Genomic DNA, 16,718 nt, shown 5'->3' with positions numbered 1-16,718 from the left:
AAATAATAAGAACTCCCTGAAAATAAGGCCAAGTCCTTATTTCGGGGGTGACAAAAAAATAAGTCCCTGTCTTATTTTCGGGAAAACATGGTATACACGCACGTAAAGGAGGTGGGGCATGGATATGTGTATGTATGTATGTATGTATGTATGTACGTACGTACGTACGTACGTATGTACGTACGTATATATAAAATCCATGCCCCAACTCCTGTCCCTGTTTTTAATACAAACAATTACAAGAGCATATCGAAACTTAGGAAAAGTCCCCTTCATAATATCTTAGACCATATTGAAATCTGATTTCATGTCAAACAGAGAAGTGCAAGTGGGAATTGTGAAGGTTCGGTTCGAAGGGGTGTGTTTTGTGTGCGTTTCTGTACATTAGAAAAGAGAGGGCGCCTGGCCTAAACCCTAACTTTGTTTTTTTTTTTCTCTCTCGGCGAATATATATATAAAAAATATCTATTCTAGTAATGTGGAGGAATGAACTTCCAAAGCTGTTATTCAGGAAGCTTGGAAACTTTTAAAGACCTGCCTCAAGACACCTTGATGGGGGCGTTTATTATTCCTTTTCCGAAATGGTGCAAGATAATTTTATATTTGCGTCTCTGTGGTCGGGGCCTTCTGTCTCCAAAGTCAGGCAGAACCCCTCGTTTCCAAGGGAGAGCAATACCAAAATAGTTGGGTTTTTTTCGTTTTTTTTTTTTTTTGAGTTGGCAGCAGAATTCTCGCCATTTTTAAGAGAGACCAACAGATTGGAAAAATCCTGCAGCTTATTTGGGGAATAGAGGCCTTTGCCAGCATAAAGTCTCTTGGATGATTTGCAGGATTTTGTTTTTATTTTATTTTTTTAAAGAGAGAGAGAGAGAGAACAGGATTGTTGTAGTCCTACCTTTCTTATTATTTTGCTTGGGGTTGGACAAATCGCTGCGTTTTCTGTTCCAATTGTGGGGATGGAAATTCGTTTAAACTTTTCTATCAAAAGAGACACGACAAGATGGAAATCTCACTTGTCAGGTGACGAGGCTCCATTGTTTGGGATAACTATGTCTCCAGTTGCTAAGATTTTTTTAAAAAAGGTCTCCCTCCCCAGGCTTTTTTTTTTTAAAGGCAGGGGGAGGAGAGAGAGAGAGTTACTTTAAGCTATAATGCATTACACCATTCCCAAGGCCCTAAACCGCCTTCTATGCAAATTTCACCCAAGAAGCATCTGTAAACTTTGAAAGTTATTTTTGAACCAGGGTTGAAGCTGGGGAGAATGCTCCCTGGTTTCTATCAAACCTAGAATGTGGTCGGTTGTTATTAAGAAGTATCTTGGAATCTTTTTTAAAAATTATTTTTATTTCGAACATTGGGAAATTAAAAGTGTATGAGATTTAATTTGGGGGAAAACGAAGTCCTTTCAGGTATTCTCTTGGGGAGAAATTTTTGCAGGAATTAAAGTGATGGGGAAGAAAACTTAGTTTGGGGTTTTTTTTAGAAAACATATACACTTATCTTTTCCTAAATAAAAGCAACAGCATTCCCTTTTCCAAAATAAATGAAATGGGTATGTGTGAATATATCTAATGTTAGCCTTTGGGTTGTAGTTCTTGCTTATTAGAGAAAGTATGGACAATTCTAGAAAAGCTGCACGCGTTCTCGGTTTGATATTTGAACCTTTTTACTTGCTTTCTAGTAAAAGAGAGAAAAAAGTTGGTAGGTGAAAATATAGAAAAAAAAACAATTTTGCAAACTAGGCAGATAAGGCAGCATTATAAAGGTGAAGAGGAGGATTTAAGGCACGTTTTGATTTTGTTTTTAGCGCAGACGTGGTATAGATTGGAAGCAAATCCATTGTTCTGCATATAATTCATCAGTTGCTTTTTCTGATTTCCCTCACTAGTTATTTAGTTTCTGAATCTGTCATTATTTGTCTAAGCACAGCTGACCAAGCAAAACCATGTTTTAAAGTGGGCTTTATGTTTTGATAAATGTGATCTGGTTGAAAAAGTATTTTTCGACTGAATGCCGAGCTTAATAGAACATGCTGACATAATAGTTTTAATGCATTTTGTTCAAAATGTGTGAATAAACAGAATGGCTTTTGTTCCTTCATAATTGGCTGGAAAAAAAATAAAGAGAAGCCTCAACCATGAGATATGGAAATGGGAGAAGAGAAAGGAAAAATGTTTTTCACCTGACAGTGTTCAGAATGGGCTCCTCTGCTTTTTTTTCTTTTTAAACAAGCATCTAAAGAGGAGGCAGCATTTAAGATTCGTTGTCAAAATGCAGTGCTTTTAAATTGAGTGTGGGTTGTGTTTTGTGCACGCTCACCCGCATATACACACAAGACTCCATTGGGTTAGGCAATAAAATGAGCACCACAATGTATTCAAATTGTTGTGTTTAATATTTTACGTCCTCTTGCCCAAATCCTAAAATTCTAATCACGTCCGTCTGCTAAGAGACCAAATGATCAAATCTTCCTACGTTAAATAGATTCCTAGTTACCAACTTCAATACACAACTTTTTTTGCCGTTCCTGTTTTCAAACTCCAGAGACAGGGTAACTTAAAAAACAAAAGTGACCGTCTGGCACCCAATGTCACAAACTGTGTGGCGTTTAAAAGGAAACAGAATCGATGCCATTTTCTTTTCTTTTCTTTCTTTTTGATAAGCCCAAGGACTGTTTTGAACTTGGATTGGTTTTAACTTGTAAAAGGGAAAAGGGGAAATTGTATATTCTCTCCCTTTTCTTTTGTCTTCTCCATCCTCAGAACTTTTTAATGTTTCTCCCCCCACCCACCCCCACCCGCCCCTCTCTTCGAAGATTTAATTTGGAAGTCATGGAAACTACCTATTATCTGATTTTAGTGTCGCGGGAGAACAGGAGAGGGAGGTAATCCTTGAATTAAATGGGCTTCCCCCCTCCCCTTTCCCTGTCTTTCTAAGTTGACCACACGCAATCGGTACAAGAGAATATTTTGTCCTCATGCTGAGAGAACGATAGATCAGGGAGTTTGAAGGCAGAGGAAGAATTTTCCTTTCTTTTTTTTCTTTTTGGAGGAGGCGCGCGGGGGGGGGGGATAACGTTTAATTTACAAATGGATCTTGGTGATAAGAAAGCCACTGGTTGATAACAAACCTCAAATGAAAAGGGATTTCCCCCCCCCCCCTACCCTCTAATGAAAGGTTCGGAGCTATCGCTTAAAGAGCTAAAAAGGAGTTTTGATAGGGTCACAGACAAGGAAGAAGATTGCTTGGCGTTATCAAACTGAACCACCCAAATTGATTTCTTATTGGTAGGGCAACATTTTCTCCTAGCTGCTCATCTTCTCCCTTTCTTTTAAACCCATTTGCTGCTCTTTGCTACACCCCCCCCCCCTTTCTTCTCTTAAACAGGAACGTAATATTTTTTAATGCTGTTTTTCATAGAGAGGTTATCATCTAATCTAATCTCCCTGGTGGTAAAGTGACAGGGACTTTATTGGAGCTGGCCGCTGGCATCTATTTTCAGTGCAGTTTTCAACCACGGTCTAGGTGAGGTTGGAAGGAGCATGATTTTTTTTAAAGAAAAGAAAATGGCATTGGAAGCGAATCTTATCGATTAGGAAGGGACTGGTTTGCAAACGATGCCGTGATTCAGTAGGGTCGTCCTGTAGAAGTTTAGAAGGGCTTGTTTGGGGAAAGAAAGGCCTTTTCGTAAAGGCTTAGAGCTAACCAAATGTTTAGGCACCTGTGGAGCCAAGCCAAATGTGTTTATCAGAAAAGAAAATTGCATTGCATAGAAGTCTGTTTTGGGGCTTTGCGGAGCAGCAATAAAATTCAAAGAACACTGCTGTCTTCAGCTAAGTGTCATGGGAAAGATTAAGCAACAAACGCTTGATTGTGAAAACACAGATATTATTCTTTTGAGTCTCTCCGTCCCTCTCTTCCATAAAGCCCCTAGAAATAACAGAAGGAACAAATGGAAAACCAGAGGTTTGCCGGGAAAACAAACAGTTAGTTTGTGTGTTCCTGAAGAGCTCAGAAGATTGTCTTGTTGCTGTGGCCAACCTGAGGCTCTGGTGACATGTGCTCTTTTTCTCCTCTCCAGGTCCCCATCCCAACCTGTTGACTTTTGTCCATAACTGATGGAGGCTTTGAAGGACCACAGATTAGTTTCAGCGATAGGGTGATTGCCCAAGAGATTTTTGAAGGTTGAGCAAGGTTGAAAGAAACCTGGAGACTCAAATGAGTCAACAGATGGTTGGTTTTCCATTTGACGGATCGCTAGATGATAAAACCAGAATAAAACAGGCAGAACAATCCGTTTCTTGCTGTGGAGTTTTGATTATGCCCCATGTCTTCAATTCATGCTATTTTACATTACTGTGGATTATTTTAAAGATCCATATTCTTGAACACGAATATCGGTTTAAAGATCTACTTGTACAGTCTTAAAACTCAGCCCTGGATAATGTTGGTGATGTTATATGTGACTCCACCTTGTGTGCATCTGGTGGTCCAAACTTGATTTTGTTCTGGGCCACTAAGATGTCTTTTAAAAAAAGAAAAGAAATGGAAACTGTAAGGTCTACAGATTTTCTTGCTAACATTTAGCAAGTCATGTCATCCAAAGGCTAGGCGTGGCTTAAGGGAAAGAAGATGATTTTTTAGATGAAAATTTGAGATATGGTCCATAAATATCTTAATCCGATTTCATCAGATTCCTGAAATGTCCCCTTTTTCTGCCTATCATTTCATGTAGAGTAGCTTTACGGCGTTTAATGTTGCATTTGTCACAGCGAAAACTGATATCTGATGTCCAGCTGGAGCATTGGAACACAATCCTTTGGATTTCGCATTTCTCCAAATTGTGACACGGTAAATTTTCCACCCAGGAACTGCTCGAAAGATTTAAAATCGCTATTCCTGCAGAACTGGGACGCTATGTGCAAATATAGATGGGATTGTCATTTATTCGTAGTTGTATTCCAGTTTTGTCTCAATTCCTGGTTAAAAGACCTCAAAAGCTCCATGTTCTATTTTTCTGTGCTTATGTTTTTGAAATCAGGGCAAGAAGACAGGCGTGCCTTGGTAGAAAAAATATAATAATTATCTTATCATAGCTTGTTGTGCTGAATAGAACTGGGGGAACCCCTATCATATGTTACATGGGCATTACATTGACCTGCAGTGGTCATGGGTACAGATGTATGAAGGCCACCATTTTTGTTGTGAACTCCTTTCCTGGTCACAAAATTGAATGTTTAAGGATCCTCTTAGAAAGCTGCAACCCATCCTATCCTATAGATTCACACTAGGGACTTCTTTTTTTTAAAGGCATTGGTAGACAAAGGCACCCTTTAGTGACGTGGAAAGAAAATGCCCCAATTCTGTAACTGTCCCTTGTTAAACAGGAAAACTTCTACAGAAATGGAGGGCACGAGACTTAAATAGCAACAAATTAATTCAGCGATAGGCTGACCAGCCAAGAGGTATTTGAACAACCAAAGATGAACAAGCTTGAAGGGGACTTCAGACTCCGATGAGTTGAGTTGAGACGGTTTAAATTTTCAATATTATTTTTCTCAAAAAGGAGAACCAAAGGGGTTTTTCCAAAGGGATAGCAATAGCAATAGCAGTTAGACTTATATACCGCTTCATAGGGCTTTCAACCCTCTCTAAGCAGTTTACAGAATCAGCATATCGCCCCCACAGTCTGGGTCCTCATTTCAGCCACCTCGGAAGGATGGAAGGCTGAGTCAACCCTGAGCCGGTGAGATTTGAACCGCTGAACTGCAGATAGCAGTCAGCTGAAGTGGCCTGCAGTACTGCACTCTACCCACTGCCCCACCTCGGCTCTCAGGGATAACTCTTGAGGAATGAGATAAACTCCATGTCCCCTCCGGTTGGCTTCTTTTAATCCTTGTAACCTATTTATGTTTCTATGCAATTGTTAATTTTGCTTCTTTTCTCTCTCTCTCTCTCTCTTTTTCTCTTTTTTTTCCCGCCCTGGACTTGGGTCTATAGGAGACACACAGAAGGGTCAACCCAATCGGACCCCCAAGACAAAGGATGCCCATGTCTGTGGCAGATGTTGCGCCGAGTTCTTTGAACTGACGGACCTGCTACAACACAAGAAGATCTGTACTAAAAATCAACTGGTTTTAATTGTGAATGAAAGCTCTGTATCTCCTTCGGAAGCCTTCCCTCCTAGCCCTCCGAAAGATCATCCCGATGAACGGAAGACTAACACAGATAACAACGCGGGTCAAGTTGAAGGCAGCAACGTTCCCGAGCGAGACGACAAACTTGACAAGGAAGAAACCATGGATACGGAGCCTTCTTCTTCCAGCGTTAGCAAAAGCACTAGCAGTACTTCCCAGACCGTCAACAGTACTATTGCAAGCAGTAACTGCTCCACCAAGGGTACCTCAGCTCTTACAACCTCTCTACCTCAACTGGGAGATCTGACCATGCTGGGCAATTTCTCTGTGATCAATAGCAATGTCATCATCGAGAACCTTCAGAGCACGAAAGTAGCGGTGGCCCAGTTCTCTCAGGAAGCGCGCTGCAATGGCACCACAACCCACAAGTTGGCCGTCCCTGCCCTCATGGAGCAACTCTTGGCTTTGCAGCAGCAACAGATCCATCAGCTGCAACTGATTGAACAAATCCGCCACCAAATATTACTGCTGGCGTCCCAGAATGCAGACGTGCCAACAACGTCGCCGAACCCGTCGCAGAGTACAGTACGAGCATCCGCCAACCCCTTGTCGACATTAAGTTCCCATTTATCCCAACAGCTGGCTGCCGCAGCCGGATTGGCACAAAGCCTCGCCAGCCAGTCTGCCAGCATTGGTGGTCTGAAACTCCTGTCTCCTCTACAGCTACCTCAGAGCAATTCTGGCAACACTACGATTCCATCCAGTAGCAGCTTATCTCCGAGTATTAGCCTAGCTACCGCAGCGATCACAACGTCATCTTCCGACAAAGTCACTACGAACACTGGTGGTCCACCACTTGGCAACCCGGCAGGGACCGTGTCATCATCGCCAGCTTTTGCAATAAGCAGTTTATTAAGCCCTGTATCAAATCCTCTTCTACCTCAGCCCACTTCTAGTAATAACTCTGTGTTCCCCAATCCTTTATCCAATCTCGGAACAACCGCAGAGGACTTAAGCCCGTTGTCTGCTTTGGCCCAGCAGAGGAAAAACAAGCCGCCCAATCTAGCTGCTTTCGAAACAAAAAGCAACTCGGACGAAGCCTTCTTCAAGCATAAGTGCAGGTTCTGCGCGAAGGTTTTCGGGAGCGACAGTGCCTTGCAGATCCATTTGCGTTCTCACACTGGGGAGAGGCCCTTCAAGTGCAACATCTGTGGCAACCGGTTTTCCACCAAGGGGAATTTAAAAGTCCACTTCCAACGGCATAAAGAAAAATACCCTCACATACAAATGAACCCGTATCCGGTGCCCGAGCATTTAGACAACATCCCCACCAGTACGGGGATCCCATATGGGATGTCCATACCACCAGAGAAACCGGTCACCAGTTGGTTGGACAACAAGCCAGTGTTATCTACTTTGACCCCGTCTGTTGGCCTGCCGCTCCCACCCACAATCCCAAGCTTGACACCGTTCATCAAAACGGAGGAGCCTCAGCCCATTCCTATCAGTCACCCTTCATCTAGTCCTCCATCTTCTGTCAAAAGCGACTCTGGCTCCATCGACCCCGCGGGGAAGAACTCTAACGGGCCTCTGGCGGACGGGGAAATGGGCGCTTTGCTGCCCTCCGGTGACAAACCCGAAGAAAGCATGCCCAGCATTTCTTCTAGTCTGAACCACTCTGTCACCTCCCCAGCGGCAGAATCGGATTCCAGCAACGTGGTTGCTTTTACCAGTCCGCTGATGCCTCTCATGTCCGAGCAGTTTAAGGCTAAGTTTCCATTTGGAGGGCTGCTGGATGGAACGCCAGCCTCGGAGACCTCAAAGCTACAGCAACTTGTAGAAAACATCGACAAAAAGGCAAGCGACCCGAACGAGTGTCTCATATGCCACCGGGTGCTCAGCTGCCAGAGTGCTCTGAAAATGCACTACCGCACGCACACTGGCGAAAGGCCCTTCAAGTGCAAGATCTGTGGCCGGGCCTTCACTACGAAAGGCAATCTAAAGACCCACTATAGCGTCCATCGTGCCATGCCGCCTTTGAGGGTGCAACATTCCTGCCCCATCTGCCAGAAAAAGTTCACCAATGCAGTTGTGTTGCAGCAGCACATCAGGATGCACATGGGAGGCCAGATCCCTAACACGCCAGTGACGGAGAACTATCCCGAGTCCATGGAATCTGACACAGGCTCATTTGATGAGAAGACCTTTGATGACCTGGATGCCTTCTCCGATGAGAACATGGAAGACTGTCCCGATAGTAGCATAGCAGACACCCCTAAGTCGGCCGATGCCTCTCAAGATAGTTTATCATCCTCCCCGTTGCCACCAGAGATATCAAGTATTGCTGCTTTAGAAAACCAGATGAAGATGATCAATGCAGGGCTGGCCGAGCAGCTACAAGCGAGTTTGAAATCCGTGGAAAACGGATCGGTCGAAGGGGACATTATGACAAACGATTCTTCCTCAGTTGGGGGTGATATGGAAAGTCAAAGTGCTGGAAGTCCTGCCATTTCAGAGTCTACCTCTTCCATGCAGGCCTTATCCCCATCCAACAGCACAACGGATTTCTACAAATCACCGGGCATCGACGAGAAACCGCTACGGACTTTACCGAACGACTTTGCCAACGGTTGGCCTGTCGCCTTTGCCAACGGCGGTGCGTTGGACCTGACCTCGGGCAACCCGGAAAAGATGGTGAAGGAAGAGCCGCTGGGCATGTTGTTTCCTTTCCGCGACAGAGGCAAACTTAAGAACACGGCGTGCGACATTTGCGGCAAAACGTTTGCTTGTCAGAGTGCCTTGGACATTCACTACAGAAGTCATACCAAAGAGAGACCATTTATTTGCACAGTCTGCAATCGTGGCTTTTCCACAAAGGGTAATTTGAAGCAGCACATGTTGACACATCAGATGCGAGATCTACCATCACAGCTCTTTGAACCGAACTCCAACCTTGGCCCAGCTCAGAACTCTTCCTCCTCCTCCTCCTCCTCCGTCGTACCTGCAAACTCTCTCTCATCGCTCATAAAGGCCGAGGTCAACGGTTTTGTACACGGGCCTCCTCAGGACCACAAAGAGACACTGCCCAGCTTGCTTCCTTCGGGACCTTTGCTCCCTTCGGCGACATCCCCGGTCTTACTTCCAACTCTGCCTCGAAGGACGCCCAAACAGCACTTCTGCAATGCCTGTGGGAAGACCTTCTCGTCTTCCAGTGCTTTGCAAATCCACGAAAGGACCCACACAGGAGAGAAGCCTTTCGCCTGCACAATTTGTGGAAGAGCTTTCACCACCAAGGGCAACCTTAAGGTACTCTCCCTTCCTCCCTCTATCTTACAACACTATGTTCCCCCCTCCCTTTAGCTGCACACTTGTGTTGCATCGTCCCAACAGGATTCACATTTTGCACCAAGCCATAATGGGGTTGATTTGGTATTTGGCTTCCTTTCTTGGGTAGATTTAGCCCAGGGGTGGGATTCATTTTTTTTTCTGTGGGTGTGGCTTGGTGGGCATGGCAGGCAAAGGATACTGCAAAATCCCCATTCCCTCTCCACTCCAGGGGAAGGATACTGTAAAATCCCCATCCCCTCTCCACTCCAGGGGAAGGATACTGTAAAATCTCCATTCCCTCTCCACTCCAGGGGAAGGACACTGTAAAATCCACATTCCCTCTCCACTCCAGGGGAAGGATACTATACAATCCCCGTTCCCTTTCCACTCAAGGGGAAGGATACTGTAAAATCTCTATTCCCTCTCCACTCCAGGGGAAGGATACTATACAATCCCCGTTCCCTTTCCACTCAAGGGGAAGGATGTAAAATCTCCATTCCCTCTCCACTCCAGGGGAAGGATACTGTAAAATCCCCATTCCCTCTCCAGGGGAAGGATACTGTAAAATCTCCATTCCCTCTCCACTCCAGGGGAAGGATACTATACAATCCCCGTTCCCTCTCCACCCCAGGGGAAGGATACTGTAAAATCCCCATTTCTTCAGCACGATGCGTTCACTGGGCCACCATCACATGAATGTTGTATGGGATCTGGGCTGTTAATTTCTCTTGGTGATTTTTGCATGATAAATAGGACTTCTGTACAGGCAATCCTTGACTTACAATGTTCTGCTTAGTGACCATTCAAAGTTACAACAGCACTGAAAAAGTGACTTATCTCGCTTAGCAACTGAAATTTGGGGCTCAGTTGTGGTCGTAAGTCGAGGACTGCCTGTATAACCAGTAGGGTTTGTGTGTGACTTGTGAATGGCTGTATCCATGCATTCTGAAAGCATAGTCCTAATTGGAGCCTTGATGGCCCATTCTGGTGGATGCATTCCTTCCATGCTTTTTTCTTTTTATCCAGTGATAAAATTGCAGCCAATTTTAAGTATATAATGTTTAAGAAAACAATACAATATAATAGCAGAGTTGGAAGGGACCTTGGAGGTCTTCTAGTCCAACCCCCTGCTTAGGCAGGAAACCCTATACTGTTTCAGACAAATAGCTATCCAACATCTTAAAAACATCCAGTGTTGGAGCATTCACAACTTCTGGAGGCAAGTTATTCCACTGATTAATTGTTCTCACTGTCAGGAAATTTCTCCTCAGTTCTAAGTTGCTTCTCTCCTTGATTAGTTTCCACCCACTGCTTCTTGTCCTGCCCTCAGGTGCTTTGGAGAATAATTTTACTCCATAGTTTTAAACAGAGGGACAAGTTCTTTTCTTAAGTATAAATAGATTAAAGAATTTACAGCTAATGTTTGAGTTACAACCATTTTGCTCATCACGGTCAAAACCTGTGAGTTTTGAAATAATAATTCAAAATAATTCAGTAACAATTTTGAAACCTTTTTTTTGTAGCAATTGTTAAGTGAATCCCACAGTCGTTAAGTGAACCTCTGGTTTACTACAGGTGGCTTTTTTTTTTTTTTTTGCTGCAAACTGGAAGTAAATACTGGTGTTTGGCAAAACTGTCCCAAAATATCATCATGAGACTGAAGCCGCCATAAATACATCCCAGTTGATGAACATCTGAAGGGGGCAGGGGTGTCACAGGAGTGTGGAAAGGGGATTTTGGACCGTTGCAACCTCAAATATGGGGTCATAAATACCCCCTGTTGCCCCCCCGGGTCCATCAGTACTTCTAACAGTCACTTAAATGACTGGACGTAAATAAAAACTACTTTCACATGTGTTTGTATGTGTGTTATGCGTGAACACATCATGCGCTTGCTGTCCTTGTGACAATATAATACAGAAATGACATGGATTTGTTTTTGGGGTTTTGGAAAAAGTTATGGGAGGAGAAGGATTAATATATTTGTAATTGTTGATGGACCAGGGTTTGATGGGTTTTCTCTCCATTCTTTTCTTTTGATCCTTCTGCATTTTTGCCCCCCCTGATGGGGACTTCCTTTTTAACTCCTTCCTTACCCCTTTCATCCTTATTTTAAACATTATTTTTCACAATTCTGAGCTTGCCTGGGTGTTAAACAGAGAGAGGCACGTCCAATTTAGACCCGGATTGTGCTTCACAAGACCGAAATTCCAAATGTAGAGGTTCCTGTGAAATGCAGCTTCTGCCAAAGGAGAAATTAGTTCTTTATTATTCTTATTCACTGTTTGTATCTGGCTGGGGCAAAGTTTTTAACGACTCTTCTAGATTTTTATCGCTGTCTCTAATTTGAAAGGCTGGTAAAGCAGCTTTTAAATGGAGTTTTGTTCTCCTGTCCATCCCATTGCTTAGCTGAGCATTCCTCCAGAAATGGTTGCAAAAAAAATAGGAAATTAAAATGTACCAGTTTCAGGGTCGTTTAAAAACTGTTACGACTTTCACTTTGAATTTTTGGGGACCGCTGGCCTCCATGTATGTGACATGAGCAGCAAATAAAGACATACAGTTAGTCCTTGACTTACAACAGTTTGTTTTAACGACCACGTGAAAATTCGGACGCTGGACAACTGGTTCATATTTACGACCGTTGCAGGGATCGTGTGGTCCTCTTTTTGCGTCCTTCTTACAAGCAAATTTAATGGGGAAGCAAGGTCACACAATGCGGCATAACTCACCTAACAAATGTCCCACTTAACGACATGCATTTGGGGCTCCTTTGTGGTCATAAATCGAGGACTGCCTGTATTTCAATCTGTGAAAGCTTGACCTTCTTGTGAATTGGATTCTGGGCTCATTCATGGCCCTTCAAGGTCATTTCAGGACATTTTTTCTTCAACATGAAACTAAACTCAAGGTAGTAATACCTTTTGAAATTTACTCGAGTCCTGCTCAGTCGTGGGCCAAATCCCGAACTTGGTTGTTGCTGTTGTTTTTAAGCAAAGTCAGTCTGTGGTGTGTATCTTAAGATCCACTGCAGATCTATTTGGGATAGGAAAAGAAGATGTTGTGATGATAAGGGAACTCACTGGGCCGATAGGACAGATAAGAATCCTGCTGTCCTGTTGCTTTGAACTAGAGTTTCTTCAAATTCTTAATTGTTGATGAATAGAATTAGAATAGAATTAGAATAGAATTAGAATAGAATTAGAATAGAATTAGAATAGAATTAGAATAGAATAGAATTAGAATAGAATTAGAATAGAATTAGAATAGAATTATTAGAATAGAATTAGAATAGAATTATTAGAATAGAATTAGAATAGGACAGGACAGGACAGGATAGGACAGGATGGTATAGCAGAGTTGGAAGGGACCTTGGAGGTCTTCTAGTCCAACCCCCTGCTCAGGCAGGAAACCCTATTCCATTTCAGACAAATGTTTGTCAAAACTCTTCTTGAAAACTACCGGTGTTCGGGCATTCACAACTTCTGGAGGCAAGTGGAAGCTAATCAAGGAGAGAAGCAACTTAGAACTGAGGAGAAATTTCCTGACAGTTAGAACAATGAATCAGGGGAACAACTTGCCTCCAGAAGTTGTGAATGCTCCAACACTGGAAGTTTTTAAAGAAGATGTTGGATAACCATTTATCTGAAGTGGTGTAGGGTTTCCTGCCTAGGCAAGGGGTTGGACTAGAAGACCTCCAAGGTCCCTTCCAAATCTGTTATTCTATTCTATTCTGTTCTGTTCTGTTCTAGTTGTTCCACAGATTAATTGTTCTCACTGTCAGGTGATGTTGATAGGTAATATTCTTTATTCCCAGCTTAGACCAGAGGTGGTTATCCAGATGTTGCTCAATTGCCCCCCCCCCAGATGCTGTAGGACAGCCAATAGTGAAGAACACTTTGCTTTACAAATCCTGAACATCTGGAGGAATAATTCCCCCATGTCGGAGGCTAAACCAGGTTGAGGGAGAGAGATATGTCTGGTTCATCGAAGTGAAGACTTGAGGATGACGGGATAGCTATCTTCCAGTCCTTGAGAGACTGTCAAAGAGAAGAGAGGATTGACTTAGTCTCTAAAGGACCTCAGGACAGGACAAGGAGTAATGGGTGGAAGCTTGTTAAAGAGACATCCCACGTGGAACTAATTCCTGACACTGAGAACAATTAATCAATGGAACAGGTTGCCTACTGGGAGTTGTGGGACTCCATCACTGGAGGCTTTCAAAAATAGATTGGACAATCATTTGTACCAGGATGGTATGAGGCTCCTTCCATGAGCAGGAGTGATTCTATATTCTATGTTCTGTGTTTAGCTTAAGACCATGGGTCTCCACACGTGTCGACTTTAAGACTTATAGACATCAATTCCCAGAATTCCTCAGCCAATGGACTTCAACTCCCAGAATCCCATGCTGGCTGAGGAATTCTAAGCGTTGAAGTCCCCAAATTGCCAAATTTGGAGACCCTAAGGCTTAGACCACAAAACTCAAGAGAGAGGCTACCGCCTTCAGGAGTATCTTGACCCTACCTCACAGCCGCTGCTAATCTGTGTCTCTTTCAGGTGCACATGGGGACGCACATGTGGAACAGCACCCCCGCCAGGCGAGGCAGACGGCTCTCCGTGGACGGGCCCATGACTTTCCTCGGAGGCAACCCCGTCAAATTCCCAGACATGTTTCCAAAAGATTTGGCCGCGAGGTCGGGAAATGGTGACGCTTCCAGCTTCTGGAACCAATACGCCGCGGCCCTCTCCAACGGTTTGGCCATGAAGACCAACGAGATCTCAGTCATCCAGAACGGGGGGATCGCCCCCGTTCCTGGGAGCCTGGGCAATGGCAGCAGCTCCCCACTTAGCGGTTTGACCGGCAGCCTGGAGAAATTCCAGGATTCGGAACCTAACGCGCCTCTAGCGGGCCTGGAGAGGATGGCAGGCAGCGAAAACGGGACCAGCTTCCGGCTCACCTGCTTCGTGGAGGACAGCAAAGAGATTGTAACGAGTTAGGACAAAAAAAGGTTGTGGATACTTTTGTGCAGTTTGTTGCAATTGAAAGTGGGTTGGGGAGGGGGTTGTGTTGCGGGGTGTTTCCCCTCCCCTGTTTGTTTTCGTTTTGTTTTGGCAAATCCACGGCACAGAAACATTAAAGACACATCCTTTTTGTACCCGTTCCGACATCTTTAGAGTTCTAAAAAAAACAAACAGTTTATTTATTAGTGATAATAACTTTCTTTGTTTATTTGTTTGTTCTTGGCTTTGCAGGGATATGCAAGCGTTAAGTTCTGTAATACTAATTGACTAGAGTGCTGTAACATTTATGGCAACACAAGTCTGTTTTTGGCCAGGCGCCCCCCCCCCCTCGTTCTGGCTTTTTTAATTTATTTCTCTCCTTCCAAGTTTTAACCTTAAAAACGTTTTGGTGGTTTGTGCGGTTGTGCCTCCCAGCCCTTTCCGCCACACTTTCACTCCTCCCGCGCGTGTAAACACAAACAAACGAAACGTACCTGCGTGTGCCCCCCTTCGATCCGGACGGAAACGTTTGTTGGCAAAGAAGTTGCTTTAATTGCACAACCAGCTCTGCGCCCTGGATTGGAAAAAAAAAAAAAGGACCACGTTAAAAAATATCGAAGGAGGCGTATTCCTTCGCCGTGGGCTCAATTTGTGTTTTTCGTTGGTTTGGTTGGAAATTTCCTTTTTTTTTTTTTTTTACTCGACGGTGAATTCAATTGGCTACGATTATGATTAGGTAGATTTCTTTCGTCCCCTTTAGAAATGGTCCTCCATTTTTCTTTTTTTTCTTTTTTTGGTATTGTGCTTTTTTACTGGAGTCGTCTTAGATGTCCGTTTGTTTCTGTACTGTAAACGAGCACGAGATGATTAGCGAAAAAACCCCACAGTATTGTTTTGATAGTTCGAAACCCTCTGCCTTGTAGGTATATTATTAAAAAAAAAAAAAGTACTGGACTTTTGTGCTGCTAAGATTATCTCAAACCACACCTTCCATGGACAACTTAAGATGCTCTTGTACATACGGTGAGAAATATCAAGCTCATTAAAAACGAAATGTACATATCTACTCAGCGAGATCAACGTCTTGACTAAGGGAATTAACTGCAGTGTTGTTTATTTTGTATTGGGTACGACAGGAAAACAAAACGAAACAAAAATCTCTTTGGACTGTGATATGCACTTTCTTGGAAAGAAAAAAAACAAGTCCAGTTACTTTATCCTTTAATACTTACTAACAGCAGAAAGACTGTAATTTTCTGCCAGTAATCAAATACATTTTTTTTCCTCCAACAGATGAAAACTGGATTGTGTTGTCTGTTTTAACGAAGATGGTTTTATTCTAGAATATGTGGGACCTCTTAGGTGAATGGGCCAGTTAAAAAGATGGGAAAGGGGGACATGGAGAAGTTTTAGAATAACAGAGTTGGAAGGGACCTTGAAGGCCTTCTAGTCCAACCCCCTGCCTAGGCAGGAAACCCTACACCACTTCAATCAAATGGTTGTCCAACATCTTCTTAGAAACGTCCAGTGTTGGAGCATTCACAACTTCTGGAGGCAAGTTGTTCCGCTGACTAATTGTTCTAACTGTCAGGAAATTTCTCCTGAGTTCTAAGTTGCTTCTCTCCTTGATTAGTTTCCCCCCATTGCTTCTTGTCCTGCCCTCAGGTGCTTTGGAGAGTAGCTTCACCCCCTCTTCTTTGTGGAAGTTCCTGAAATATCAAAACGCTGCTATCATGTCACCCCTAGTCCTTCTTTTCATTAGTACTGAACAGGAAGGGGGGGGGGGGGACAAAGAATGGAACTACAGCACCTATTAGCCCCAGCAAGCAGGGCATGATGGTAGGAACAAGCATGGATTTTCAAGTAGCGAATCGAGTCTCGAGGGCTTTCTGTTGGTGCCAAATCCATGCCTTCTTCGTCCTTCTTCATTAGATTTGTTACATTAAAAATATGGAAGATGGCCACTTTTCACAGCCACTCCTATTTTATCATTATTATTTTGCCCAACGGAGAGGGCCTTCCCTTGCTGGAGAAGGGAACATTGAATGGCCAAGCTTTGGATATTCTGGGGGAGGACAATGCCACACTCAGGGCATGTTTGACAAAGGCAACATGGCAGTAATATGTTGACACACCTGTGTGAAATAAGAATGGAATGGAATAACAGAGTTGGGAGGGGACCTTGGAGGTGAGTTGGGATAAATTATTGTCTATCGAAATTTGAAATTTTCAGGGAAGGAAATGTTGCTT

At 43.6% G+C, this 16,718-nt stretch overlaps 1 protein-coding gene across 2 annotated transcripts in view; it reads left to right on the top strand.

Moving 5' to 3' along the window:
• Positions 1–15,535, top strand: part of SALL1 (spalt like transcription factor 1) — a 25,614-nt gene extending 10,079 nt beyond the window's left edge. For both annotated transcript variants that reach the window (XM_032230350.1, XM_032230351.1), the window contains 2 exons: positions 6,001–9,443; positions 14,025–15,535. In XM_032230350.1, the coding sequence (XP_032086241.1) occupies positions 6,001–9,443; positions 14,025–14,465 (3,884 nt within the window). In that variant the 3' untranslated portion in view covers positions 14,466–15,535. The remainder of the gene's footprint in view (positions 1–6,000; positions 9,444–14,024) is intronic.
• Positions 15,536–16,718: the final 1,183 nt, after the last annotated feature.

Source organism: Thamnophis elegans, chromosome 14, assembly GCF_009769535.1.
Source record: "Thamnophis elegans isolate rThaEle1 chromosome 14, rThaEle1.pri, whole genome shotgun sequence".
In the NCBI taxonomy this organism is placed as follows: domain Eukaryota; kingdom Metazoa; phylum Chordata; class Lepidosauria; order Squamata; family Colubridae; genus Thamnophis; species Thamnophis elegans.
Note: the sequence above shows the minus strand (reverse complement) of the source record. Positions and strands in the feature narration are given on the sequence as shown.